Consider the following 14,071-nt stretch of genomic DNA (forward strand, 5'->3'; position numbering starts at 1 on the left):
GCAGGTTATTCCAGGTGTCACTCTCCCCAGCAGCACTTTCCAGTTCCTCCTGGGGGATCCCAAGGTACTCCGAGGCCAAATGAGATCTATAATCTCTCCAGCATGTTCTGGGTCTACCCTGAAGTCTCCTCCCAGTTGGATGTGCTTGGAAAACCTCCAAAGGAAGGCACCCAGGAGGCATCCTAATCAGATGCCTGAACCACCTCAGCAGACTCATGAAGGAGCAGCGGCTCTACTCTGAGATCCCTCCGGATGTCTGAGCTCCTCACCCTATCTCTAAGGGTGAGCCCAGCCACCCTACAGAGAAAGCTCATTTCAGCCACTCGTATCCGCAATCTCATCCTTTTGGCAGACTAATTCAACATGCTTATTTTATTTAATATTTCTGACAAGATTTTCATTATGTTGAAAAGAATAGGATTAAAATCTTGAAATACCAAAAGGAAAATTGTCCAACCAGGAATGTTTTCTCTGTGTTGTCCCGGTAAATGCAGCCAAGAGCGCTCATCCAAATGATTAAGACTTTTAAAGCTGTACAGAAAGACTTTACATATTTAATTAAACATAGGTATAATTATAAAGCAACAATGGAGTCAACTAAGTTTTGATTTTATAGTGGTACTCAAAATTTTTTGGGAAAAATATGATACTCCAGGATTCCATCTTCAGTAAACAGTTTATATTTGTCAGGGTTATGGTTGATCTGGAGCCTATCCTGAGCACAGTGGGAATAAGGCCAGAGAACTGACCCCTAATGAGACACCAGTCCATCGTAGAGTACCACACACACACACACACACATATATATCATATATTATATATATATATATATTATATCATATATTATATCAGCTGGATAGTACAGTGGTAATGCTCACTGACTACGACGCAGGAGATCGGGGTTCGAATCCCAGTCGGGGCAAAACATCATCCAGTAAGGGTCAAACCCCTCATGATATATCAGCCTACCTCAGGAATGAGTGAAAACATAACTGATAGAGTCATACCGGCTCAGACGTCGCCCGGGTCAACAAGGTCTGCGTCAGTTGCTAGGGAACCAGGGCAAACTGATGAGAAATGGGCTACTGGAACAAGACATCAATGGACGAGGACAGAAAATACGGATTTGCTGGAATGCTACTATACAAGCAATCCCAGAGAGAGGGGATACATGCAGAGAATGTGGGACCATTGGATACTTCGAAACCCACAATCAAGGCTAACAAAGAAACAGCTATTAGCCCAGTGTTCCAACATCCATAATCGAAATCTGCTATCACAACTAGAGATTAATGAAATACAACAACGATGCTACGGCAAGGGGGAGCCAGGAAGACAGGTCAGCGGGGAGATGTCATCATCCCCACAACCAGAGATTGGGTACCAAGCCCCAACAGCTAACAGCCTCAACACAAGAGCTGCTGACCTGAGAAGGAAGATTGTGACCCAACTGGAAACCTGGAGCCCCCGACAAATACCGAAGCTGAGTTGCCAAGTACCTTCAGAAGATCTACTAGTAGATGTGAATGCTGCTCTGAAGACAATCTCCACAAGAACCATCACTGAGACCAACAAGCTGATACACAGTACAGCAACAGTAATCATGGAGATGCTTGGACACAAGGTGGGCTCGGGACATAACAAACAGTATCCACCATGGAAGAGACGATTAGAGGCCAAGATAAAGGCAGCAAGGAGAGAAGTTAGCCAGCTAGCTGAACTACAGAAAGGGAACATGGTGAATAAAGGGGCGCCCAGGAAGTACAATTCACTCTCCATACCAGAGGCACTCGAAACTGCCAAACAGCGACTAACAGCGACTAACAGCTCTGGCCACCCGGTTGAGGAGATACACCAAGGAAGGAGAGGCCAGGAGAATAAACAAGCTGTTCTCCACTGAACCAGCCAAGGTGTACTCTCAATGGCAGGGGAACAACAACCGGTCAGACCCACCAAGAGAAAATACTGGAAAAATACTGGAAAGACATATGGGAAAGAAAGGCATCACACAACACCGATGCCCAATGGTTAGTGGACCTAAGAGCTGACCACAGCAACCTCCCAGAACAAGAACCAGTAACCATCTCAATGGCAGACGTCCAAGGAAGAGTGTCAAAGATGAAGAGCTGGACAGCACCAGGCCCCGATATGATCCATACGTACTGGCTGAAGAAGCTAACTGCACTCCATGAATGCCTAGCAGCACAGATGAACCAGCTGCTGAGGGATGGAACCCACCCAGAATGGCTAACCCAAGGCAGGACAGTCCTAATCATGAAGGACCCCCAGAAGGGACCCATCCCATCCAACTACCGGCCAATTACCTGTCTCTGCACAACATGGAAGGCCCTGTCAGGCATCATTGCGGCAAAAATGAGTAAGCATGTGGCTCAATACATGAGCGAGGCACAGAAAGGAATTGGCAGTAACACCAGAGGAGCCAAGCACCAGCTACTGGCCGATAGAACAGTCGCCCGAGACTGTAAGAAGAGACAGACCAACCTGTGCACTGCCTGGATTGACTACAAGAAAGCCTACGACTCAATGCCACACACATGGATACTGGAATGTCTGGAACTGTATAAGATCAACAGGAACCTAAGGACCTTCATACAGAACTCAATGGAAATGTGGAAGACAACCCTAGAGGCCAACTCAAAACCCATTGCCCAAGTCAACATCAAGTGCGGCATATACCAAGGAGATGCGCTATCACCACTGCTGTTCTGCATAGGCCTGAACCCCCTCAGTCAGATCATCACGAAGAGCGGCTACGGGTACCGCTTCCGTAGTGGGGCAACAATCAGCCACCTGCTCTACATGGATGACATCAAGCTGTATGCCAGGAACGAGCGAGAAATAGACTCGCTGATCCACACCACCCGGATCTACAGCGATGACATAGGGATGTCATTCGGATTGGACAAGTGTGGCCGGATGGTCTCAAAGAGAGGCAAGATGATCCAGACTGAAGGGATTGACCTACCAGAGGGCAACATAGGTGATATCCAAGACAGCTACAAGTACCTTGGCATCCCACAGGCTAATGGAAACCATGAAGAGGCCACAAGGAAGTCAACCACAGCCAAATACCTCCAGAGAGTAAGGCAGGTCCTGAAAAGTCAGCTGAATGGTAAAAACAAGGTCCGAGCCATCAACATGTACGCACTACCAGTCATCAGATACCCCGCTGGTATCATAAACTGGCCAAAGGAGGAGATAGAAGCCACAGATATCAAGACTAGAAAGCTCCTCACCATGCATGGAGGGTTCCACCCCAAGTCCAGCACCCTGAGACTATACACTAAGCGGAAAGAGGGAGGCCGAGGGCTAGTGAGCGTCAAGACCACGGTCCAGGATGAAACATCGAAAATCCGAGAATACATCAGAAAGATGGCCCCAAAGGATGAACTGCTAAGTGAATGTCTCAGGCAGCAGAACCCTGAAGAGAGTGCAGAGGAGGAGGAGGAACAGACAACCTGGAGAGACAAACCCCTACATGGCATGTACCACCGTCAGATAGAGGAAGTGGCTGATATCAAGAAATCCTACCAGTGGCTGGATAATGCAGGACTGACAGACAGCACAGAGGCACTAATCATGGCAGCACAAGAACAGGCCATAAGCACAAGAGCCATAGAGGCCAGGATCTACCAGAGTAGATCAGACCCAAGATGCAGACTGTGCAAAGAAGCCCCTGAAACAGTCCAGCACATAGTAGCAGGGTGTAAGATGCTAGCTGGATCAGCGTACATGGAGAGGCACAACCAAGTGGCTGGGATAGTATACAGGAACATCTGCAACCAGTATGGAATAGAAATACCCAAGTCCCAATGGGCCATACCACAGAAGGTGGCTGAGAACAACAGGGCCAAGATTCTGTGGGACTTCAGCTTCCAGACTGACAAACAGATCCTGGCTAACCAACCGGACATAGTGGTGGTGGACAAAGAGCAGAAGAGGGTGGTGGTGATAGATGTGGCGATCCCAGCTGACGCCAACATCAGGAAGAAGGAACATGAGAAACTTGAGAAGTATCAAGGGTTGAAAGAGCAGCTGGAACGGATGTGGAAGGTCAAGGGTTGCGTGGTCCCCGTGGTAGTGGGGGCACTTGGGGCAGTAACCCCCAAACTGGGAGAGTGGCTCCAGCAAATCCCAGGAACAACATCTGAAGCCTCAGTCCAGAAGAGCGCAGTCCTAGGAACATCGAAGATACTGCGCAGAACCCTCAAACTCCCAGGCCTCTGGTAGAGGACCCGAGCTTGAGGATGACATGGATACCACCCCCCCGCCGGGGGTGAGAAGGAGATTTTTTTTTTTTATATATATATATATACAGTGCCTTGCAAAAGTATTCATTCCCCTTGGTGTTTGTCCTGTTTTGTAGCATTACAAGATGGAATTAAAATGGATTTTTGGAGGGTTAGCACCATTTGATTTACACAACATGCCTACAACTTTAAAGGTGTGCATTGTTTTTTTTTAAATTGTGACACAAACAATAATTAAGATGAAAAAACAGAAATCTGGAGTATGCATAAGTATTCATCCACCCCACCCCCCAAGTCAATGGTTTATAGAGCCACCTTTTGTTGTAATTACAGCTGCAAGTATCTTGGGGTATGTCTCTATTAGCTTAGCACATCTAGCCACTGGGATTTTTGCCCATTCCTCAAGGCAAAACTGCTCCAACTCCTTCAAGTTAAATGGGTTGCATTGGTGTACAGCAATCTTCAAGTTATGACACAAATTCTCAATTGGATTGAGGTCTGGGCTTTGACTAGGCCATTCCAAGACATTTAAATGTTTCCCTTTAAATCACTCCAGTGTAGCTTTAGCAATATTTTTAGGCCCATTGTCCTGCTGGAATGTGAACCTTCATCCCAGTCTCAAACCTCTGGCTGACTCAAACAAGTTTTCCTCCAGAATTGCCCTGTATTTAGTGCCATCCATCTTTCCTTCAGTCCTGACCAGCTTTCCTGTCCCTGCAGATGAAAAATATCCCCACAGCATGATGCTGCCACCACCATGCTTCATTGTAGGGATGGTGTTCTCAGGGTGTTGGGTTTGTGCCACACATGGCATTTCCCATGATGGCCAAAAAGTTCAGTTTTTGTCTCATTTGACCAGAGAATCTTCTTCCATGTGTTTGGGGAGTCTGCCACACGCTGTTGGGTAAACGCCAAACGTGATTTTTTAAGCAATGACTTTTTTCTGGCCACTCTTCCATAAAGCCCCACTTTGTGGAGTGTACAGCTTAAAGTGGTCCTATGGACAGATACTCCCATCTCCACTGTGGATCTTTGCAGATCCCTCAGCATTATCGTTGGTGTCTTTGTTGCATCTCTGATTAATGCCCTCCTTGCCCAGTCTGTGAGTTTTGGTGGGCGGCCTTCTCTTTTCAGGTTTGTAGTGGTGCCATATTCTTTCCATTTTGCTATAATGGATTTAATGGTACTCTCTGGGATATTCAAAGTTTGGGATATTTATTATAACCCAACCCTGATCTATACTTCTCCACAACTTTGTCTCTGACCTGTTTGAAGTGCTCCTTGGTTTTCAAGTTGCTTGCTGTCAGGGTCCTTCCAGAACAGGTTGATTTATACAGACATTATGTGATAGATCATGTGACACTTTGATTGCATACAGGTGGATCTTAATCAACTAATCATGTTACTTATGAAGTGAATTGTTTGGACCAGTTCTTATTTAGGAGTTTCATACTAAAGGGGGTGAATACTTATGCAGGCTCCAGATTTCTGTTTTTTTTTCCATCTTAATTATTGTTTGTGTCACAATTAAAAAAACAGTGTGCAGCTTTAAAGTTGTAGGCATGTTGTGTAAATCAAATGGTGCTAACCCTCCAAAAATCCATTTTAATTCCAGTTTGTAATGTGACAAAACAGGACAAACACCAAGGGGGATGAATACTTTTGCAAGGCAGTGTAAATACATATGCTTTTGCTGTGTTTCACACATGCTTTTGGACAATGGGAGGAAACCAGGGAACCCTGAGGAAACCCAGGCAGATATGGGGAGAATATCCACACAAACAGTAGCCTGTGCTTAGGATCATGCCATGGACCCTGGAGCTGTGAGGTGGCAATGCTATCTTTTGCCCTCCAGGATTCCAGCTTAAGCATAACTCAAGTTGAAGGAGCACTGCGCTATCAAATTGTTTTCTTTAACGCTTGCTTGTACTGTACGTGGTTGCTGATAGCCGGGGTTTTTCATGAGCTAAAGGATTGATATATTGCCAAGAGAATATGTCTTGGGGTGAAAAGCATGTGCTCTGTTTACACTCATTGAGCCAAGGTGCTGTCACATTCCCCAAAAATATCTTGTAACTACTGGGCATCCTTTAATTAAAGTTGCACTTAATCATATTCCGCCTTCTGTCTGAGCTTTACCTCCTTCCTTTGATTCTGATAAATGCAAAATAATTACTGAAGACAATGGGCACTAAACATATGTCAAGGGACATTGTGTTGAACTGATCCAGCCTCCAAGAAGTATCAGGAATTGTTGGAAAAATGCCATGACCACTACAGGGCTTCTGTGTGCAACAATAAAAAAAATAAACATACACAATGTACAGCTCTATTAAAGCATTTACACTGGAGCTTTAGCAATCTTTTTTTGGCTTGTGTTCATAAAACTTTGAGATTGCATACCAAAACCTGATCTGCCACATGCAACATTTCCTAGTCGAGGTTTTATGTGCAAAGCTGGAATGTGATATTTATAACTCAACTACATAACCTTGTCTTACCATGAATTAATTAAGTAATGATTAAGAAACATGATGGGGCATGCTGTTATCAGAAAATAATCAAAGATGTGGTGGTGTGATGTGGCCCAGTGTGAAGCCCAAAGTTTATGAGTTTCCTATAATAATATTTTCCAAAGTGTTTATTCTTCTTTTACCACAGCAGTTTGCTAAGATTTACAATTTTAACTTATTAATGAATGACATGGGCGGCACGGTGGTGTAGTGGTTAGCGCGGTCGCCTCACAGCAAGAAGGTCCGGGTTTGAGCCCTGTGTCCGGCGAGGGCCTTTCTGTGCAGAGTTTGCATGTTCTCCATGTGTCACCAGCATCTTTTTTTTCCTCTGGGTGCTCTGGTTTCCCCCACAGTCCAAAGACATGCAGGTTAGGTTAACTGGTGACTCTAAATTGACCGTAGGTTTGAATGGTTGTCTGTGTCTATGTGTCAGCCCTGTGATGACCTGGTGACTTGTCCAGGGTGTACCCCGCCTTTCGCCCGTAGTCAGCTGGGATAGGCTCCAGCTTGCCTGCGACCCTGTAGAACAGGATAAAGCGGCGACAGATAATGAGATGAATGACACATCATGCTTTTCACCATTTAAATGTAATGTTGTGGAACATTAGTGAGACAAATTAGTTCCTGTTTTCACTTACATTTAACAGTTATTCCACAAAATCATGTCATATATGAGCTGATAGCCAATGAAGTGCATAGCACCGAGTTGGCTATAAGCCATGTACAACGAGATTGAGTGGAATAACTGTTTTATTCTATCCACATTCACTGGATTTTGAGAAACAGAACATTTTTATTTTAATTTTTGCAAATTTGATAAATAAAAACTTTATACAAAACATCCTACAAAATAATTTCTGCTTAGAATGTAAACAAACCGATGAAATGACAGTAGCAATTTGTGAAAAATGCTATAACAATAATTCTTGAAAAATAAAAAAAGATATGTTCTTACCATCAAATACTTTTATTCCATGTTTTGTTGCTTTTTCATGGTTTTATTTTCGAGTAGAGTTTTTATTTTGTCTTTGGTTGGTTCAGCAACACGCTCTGCCATTTTGTTTTCCTCTACTCACTGTATATGAGCTGATATCCTAGTAGTAGAGAAGCCAATCAGAGTGTGCGATTGCTCATATCCAATGAATGTGCATAGAATAATATAGCATGTACAAGTATAAACAAACATTCTTTCACCAGCATCTTTTTTTCTTTCTCTTGAAGACAAAAACTTTAATGTTTGTCATGTTTTTGAGAAACTGGAAAGAGCAAACACCTCTGACATGAAAACTTTCCTGTGTCTGAAATCTTACTGACCGTTACAATGTGCAGACTCTGGAGGTTCCTTCCTGAAATGTTAAATAAATAACTGTCCAAAAAGCTTCACCATATCAATGATTATATGTTTTTCTTTGTTAAATAATAACAGATTATCATCAGAATTATTGCTGGATCTACTGTCAGAGCCATGCTTTTATAGAAAAATGGTTAATTAGATTGGAGGATTTAACAGCGCTGTGGTAAAATAGGCTGCATATTTTATGTTGCACTGAAAACAAATAAAATAAATGCATATTTAATTGTTATTAAAGTAAAGATTGATGGAAACTATTGCTATTTTAAAGGACATCAATAAGATGGTATGGAGAAAGAATGGAAAGCATGGATTACAGGATGGAGGATATGTTGTGCATGTTCTATCTATTCATTTTTTAAAAGCTTTTTATTGTCACCGTCAAGATTTTTCTTTATATTTTACATAAATTATAGGAACATTATCTCGATGGAGTTCTAGAACCCTACACTAGGTATAATTTTCTATAAATATTTTCTAAAATATTTATGTAGAAATGTATCCATTGTAGAATATTGGAAAAAAAAGACTCTTAATGGCTTTATATTCTACACTTAATTTAGGAATGTCCTCTTCCTGTGCTGGGGTAAAACACTTGATGATTCAGTAATGTGAAAAGTGCAACAGTGGCATATATCATGGTGTGTTTTAACCAACAATTTTCTGGTGAATGCTTTTGTTTTTTTGTATTTTTTTTCCAGGAAGGAGCAGTTGATGCGGTAAATATGTCATGAGTCAGAGGATGTTGAGAAGTTTTTTTTTTTTTTTTGTCTGAGTCAGAAGAGTGAAAGGGTCATGGTGGATAAGAGTTACTCTGTGTGTGTGTGTGTGTGTGTGTGTGTGTGTGTGTGTGTGTGTGTGTGTGTGTGTTTGATGGAACATTACTGATCCATGTACAGTGATTTCCAGCTACATTTTCTTGAGATTTCTGCGGCTTGATGAGAATCAGTTTTAAAAAGTGAATGCAAAATTGAACAAAACTAATCACAAACATAAACTACTAGCTCACAGAGAGTATATCAGTTTTCTGAGTTATCAGATTTTTTCCCCTGATGTTTTAGAATTAAGTTCTGTCTCTTTATGATTGCACTATTTTTCGACTCGCATCAAACACAGCAGTTCAGTGACCCTGTCAGTCATCCAAACTCTCCCATTTTCAGGCTTGCTCATGGATTGGTTCACATAGCTGCACCAAGAACTCTCACTCTTTTTGGGTACACTAATATTTCCCTGTTCACACACCCCCTTTTTCTCTCCACCCCTTTGTGCTTTCTCTGATCCCTCCTTCACTCCTTCTGACCCCACTGGTGATTTATACAACTTGCAGACACACAGCTGTGTCAAGGTCCCCACACTGACCAAGGGGTCCTATTCACCATGACTAATCCATCCCAGACTTCAAAAAGCAGAGAGAGGAGAGAGGGAAAGCATCAAAGCATGAGATATACACTAAAATACAAGGGCACTTGGGAGCCTAAAATGTCGCTGTATTATAGGATATAATTTTCAAAACATTACAAACCTGGAAAGGAGAGAGGGGGATGCTAAAGAAGAATATATATATATATATATATATATATATATATATATATATATATATATATATATATATATACACACAGTGGTGCTTGAAAGTTTGTGAACCTTTTAGAATTTTCTATATTTCTGCATAAATATGACCTAAAACATCATCAGATTTTCACACAAGTCCTAAAAGTAAATAAAGAGAACCCAGTTAAACAAATGAGACAAAAATATTATACTTGGTCATTTATTTATTGAGGAAAACGATCCAATATTACATATCTGTGAGTGGCAAAAGTAGGTGAACCTTTGCTTTCAGTATCTGGTGTGACCCCCTTGTGCAGCAATAACTGCAACTAAACGTTTCCGGTAACTGTTGATCAGTCCTGCACACCGGCTTGGAGGAATTTTAGCCCATTCCTCCGTACAGAACAACTTCAACTCTGGGATGTTGGTGGGTTTCCTCACATGACCTGCTCACTTCAGGTCCTTCCACAACATTTTGATTGGATTAAGGTCAGGGCTTTGACTTGGCCATTCCAAAACATTAACTTTATTCTTCTTTAACCATTCTTTGGTAGAACGACTTGTGTGCTTAGGGTCGTTGTCTTGCTGCATGACCCACCTGCTCTTGAGATTCACTTCATGGACAGATGTCCTGACATTTTCCTTTAGAATTCGCTGGTATAATTCAGAATTCATTGTTCCATCAATGATGACAAGCCGTCCCGGCCCAGATACAGCAAAACAGGCCCAAACCATGATACTACCACCACCATGTTTCACAGATGGGATAAGGTTCTTTTGCTGGAATGCAGTGCTTTCCTTTCTCCAAACATAACGCTTCTCATTTATACCAAAAAGTTCTATTTTGGCCCCATCCGTCCACAAAACATTTTTCCAATACCCTTCTGGCTTGTCCATGTGATCTTTAGCAAACTGCAGATGTGCAGCAATGTTCTTTTTGGAGAGCAGTGGCTTTCTCCTTGCAACCCTGCCATGCACACCATTGTTGTTCAGTGTTCTCCTGATGGTGGACTCATGAAAATTAACATTAGCCAATGTGAAAGAGGCCTTCAGTTGCTTAGAAATTACCCTGGGGTCCTTTGTGACCTCGCCGACTATTACACGCCTTGCTCTTGGAGTGATCTTTGTTGGTCGACCACTCCTGGAGAGGGTAACAATGATCTTGAATTTCCTCCATTTCCTCCAATCTGTCTGACTGTGGATTGGTGGAGTCCAAACTCTTTTGAGATGGTTTTGTAACCTTTTCCAGCCTGATGAGCATCAACAACGCTTTTTCTGAGGTCCTCAGAAATCTCCTTTGTTCGTGCCATGATACACTTCCACAAACATGTGTTGTGAAGATCAGACTTTGATAGATCCCTGTTCTTTAAATAAAACAGGGTGCCCACTCACACCTGATTGTCATCCCATTGATTGAAAACACCTGACTCTAATTTCACCTTCAAATGAACTGCTAATCCAAGAGGTTCTCATACTTTTGCCACTCACAGATATGTAATATTGGATCATTTTCCTCAATAAATAAATGACCAAGTGTAATATTTTGTCTCATTTGTTTAACTGGGTTCTCTTTATCTACTTTTAGGACTTGTGTGAAAATCTGATGATGTTTTAATGATGTTTTAATGATGATGATGATGATTAGGTCATGTTTATGCAGAAATATAGAATATTTTAAAGGATTCACAAACTTTCAAGCACCACTGTATATATTGATTGTGTGTGTGTACTTTTACATACAACCTGATCATTTAATCTATTAATATTTACTTTTGCATGAGACTGAGTCATTGTCTCCCTGACATACAGCGTCCATTTGTTTCTCTGCCTTCCTTACCAAAGCCTGTGAGTGTTTTGCTGGATCAGGTAGGCGGTGTTCAAGTTGCCAGTCTTAGTGCCCTATACAAAGGGAGTCTAACTGTTCATTTCCTGTTTTTCTTTTTTGTGCCCATTGCTATTGAAAAGATAAAAGGAGCTTGGCCTCTTTCCGAGCCGCCACTGGTGCACTAAACAGCCCCTTCCGTGTCAGGACAGCGGGCATCAGGGGAAATCCTTTTCACTGATTTAATGAGAGCAAGAAATATGAAACCGCACGATATCTTTGTTTATGTAGGCTATGCATTCCTATACAGGTGTAAAGAGTAAGCCTGTATATTTAGCAAGGGTAAATAGTAAACTTTTAAAAATTGAGTAAAATGATAGAATTTTTGTTCTATTCCTCAGGGTTATTTGATCATATTTACAAAAGCTGTACCTTCTAATGTCAGAGAAATGTGGGGGAAAAAATTCTTATCAGCAAAGTGATTCTGCTAAATTATATTCAATAACATCCACATGGCTGCAAATACAATTATATAATTATTATAGAACCTACCGTACATTACTTTGAATTGTAATAATTGGAAAATGTCCACAGAAACAATATTATAGCAGAATAAATATATGCCATGGATGAATAAACACGAAAACAAAAGCTTTGTCAACACCACACAAGTTGAATCATTCCTGAACTGCATTAAAGACACTAAGTGCACTCAATGTCTTGACTTGTCTTGCAGTGTTACATCTCTGTGTGTCTTTAATCATGCAATAAAACTGTGCACGCTGAAATCTGATAAAATATACTTTATTCATTGTGAAATTCACACAGTTTTGTAGAAAAATCTATAAATTCTCTTTACAACAACAACAAAAGGTTTATGCACTGCATTAAATGTTCAAATACTTGAAAGAAATCAGTAAAGAGTTGTCTTTTGAATCTCTTACGAGTCCTTGAGTCTCTGCGTGCTCCAGCGCAAGCTCTCAGTGCGCCTGTCTTTGTGCGCCTCTATCACTCTCTCCTTCTCTCTTTCCTTTTTTTTCTTCATTCTCCCTGAGTTTGGCCACCTTCAACTCTACCGGCTACCGACGGCTCATGCGCAGGGAACTGATTCCCCGCATCCTGAGACAATCTTTACCATCTTTTACCTGCAAATAACACAAGCATGGCTTTAGAATGGGTTCCAGGGTTACATGATAAGCGTGTTCATGCATAATAACAATAATAATAATATAGCAAAACCAAATGTAGCTTTCTCTTTAACTGACAACTATGAATGACTTTCTGTGGTTCAGCAATGGTGTAATCTCGTGACCTTAGTGTTATAAAGGCCTATATGTGAAACTTTATACCAACAACAGAGCTATAACTCAAATGTTACAAAATTGTAGAAATGATATATATTAATGCATGCAAAGGAAATGTCTAGATTACACATTGAGTGTGCGCGCGTGTGTGTGTGTGTCCCTGATAATTACAAACCAGAGTTTTACTAAAGGATCTAATGATTTAAAATACCCCAGATTGATTAGAAACATTTGCACAGTACAACAATGTGGTGTAAAAAAAAAAAAAAAACAGAAGCTGATACCCCCCCAGCTCTTCAGTGAGCACTATGAATAAGCAAATTCTCAGTGCACTTAAACATCCTGTTTCCTCACCCCTTTTCTCTGGTTGCTGAGGCAGAAGGTGCAGATGGTTCGTGGCTGTTTGCCTCCGGTTTCTCCCTGCGCGCTGCACACGGCGCTTAAACACGGTTGCGCGTCCTCGCCGCCGTCCCCTATGAGTAGCACGTTGGCCAGGTGGGAGATGTAGCTGGACGCGAGGCGCAGGGTCTCGATCTTGGAGAGCTTCCTGTCCACCGGCTCCGTGGGTATGAGAGTCCGTAACGCCGTGAAAGCGGTGTTGACGCTCTGCGTGCGGTCGCGTTCCCGCGCGTTCGCCGCGTTCCTCTGTTTGACGATGAGCACGCTGCTCACGGCCGGTTTGCGCGCCACGCGCCGCCGCTTCTCCGAGCAGCAGCCGTAACTCTGCTCCGAGCTGCCGTCGCTCTCACTGCGCGTCTCCTCGTCCTCAGACAGCATGCTGTGGTCCGGGTACGCGAGGTGAGTCGCCATCGGCCGCAGCATGGCAAACGCCATCCTCAACACGGACTCTCTCCTCTTATAAAAAGCTAATGAAAAGTATCCAGGGTGCCCAATAAATAAAAACCACACGCTGGCTTTCATGCACTAGCTACACAAGCATTGCGCACACTCGGAGCTCGGTGTGTTTTCAGAGATTCATGAACGTGTATCCGTTTCACAGCTTCCTCTCGGACATTCCGGGGAACGCACAGCTGCTGTCAGTGTCACAGCCCACAGTCTTATAGACAGGGGGAGGAGCCTGGAACCAGTATGCAAATGAGGAAACTCACACACACTAAATAATAAAGAGTTTTATTTACAGAAGACTATTTAGAAGTAAGCTTTGGCTAAATTATGGTGATGCAATTATTATTATTATTATTATTATTATTATTATTATTATTATTTGCTGTTGTTGTTACTGCTGCTGCTGTGTTATA

General features: G+C 42.3%; 1 protein-coding gene across 1 annotated transcript; it reads right to left on the bottom strand.

Moving 5' to 3' along the window:
- Positions 1-12,367: 12,367 nt before the first annotated feature.
- tcf15 (transcription factor 15) lies at positions 12,368-13,826 on the bottom strand. The gene is made up of 2 exons (XM_060930876.1): positions 13,167-13,826; positions 12,368-12,653 (listed from the first exon to the last, which is right to left on the bottom strand). The coding sequence occupies exons 1-2, from the start codon at positions 13,731-13,733 to the stop codon at positions 12,588-12,590; spliced, it is 633 nt and encodes a 210-aa protein (XP_060786859.1). The 5' UTR covers positions 13,734-13,826; the 3' UTR covers positions 12,368-12,587.
- Positions 13,827-14,071: the final 245 nt, after the last annotated feature.

This window comes from Neoarius graeffei, chromosome 10, assembly GCF_027579695.1.
Source record: "Neoarius graeffei isolate fNeoGra1 chromosome 10, fNeoGra1.pri, whole genome shotgun sequence".
Classification (NCBI taxonomy): Eukaryota; Metazoa; Chordata; class Actinopteri; order Siluriformes; family Ariidae; genus Neoarius; species Neoarius graeffei.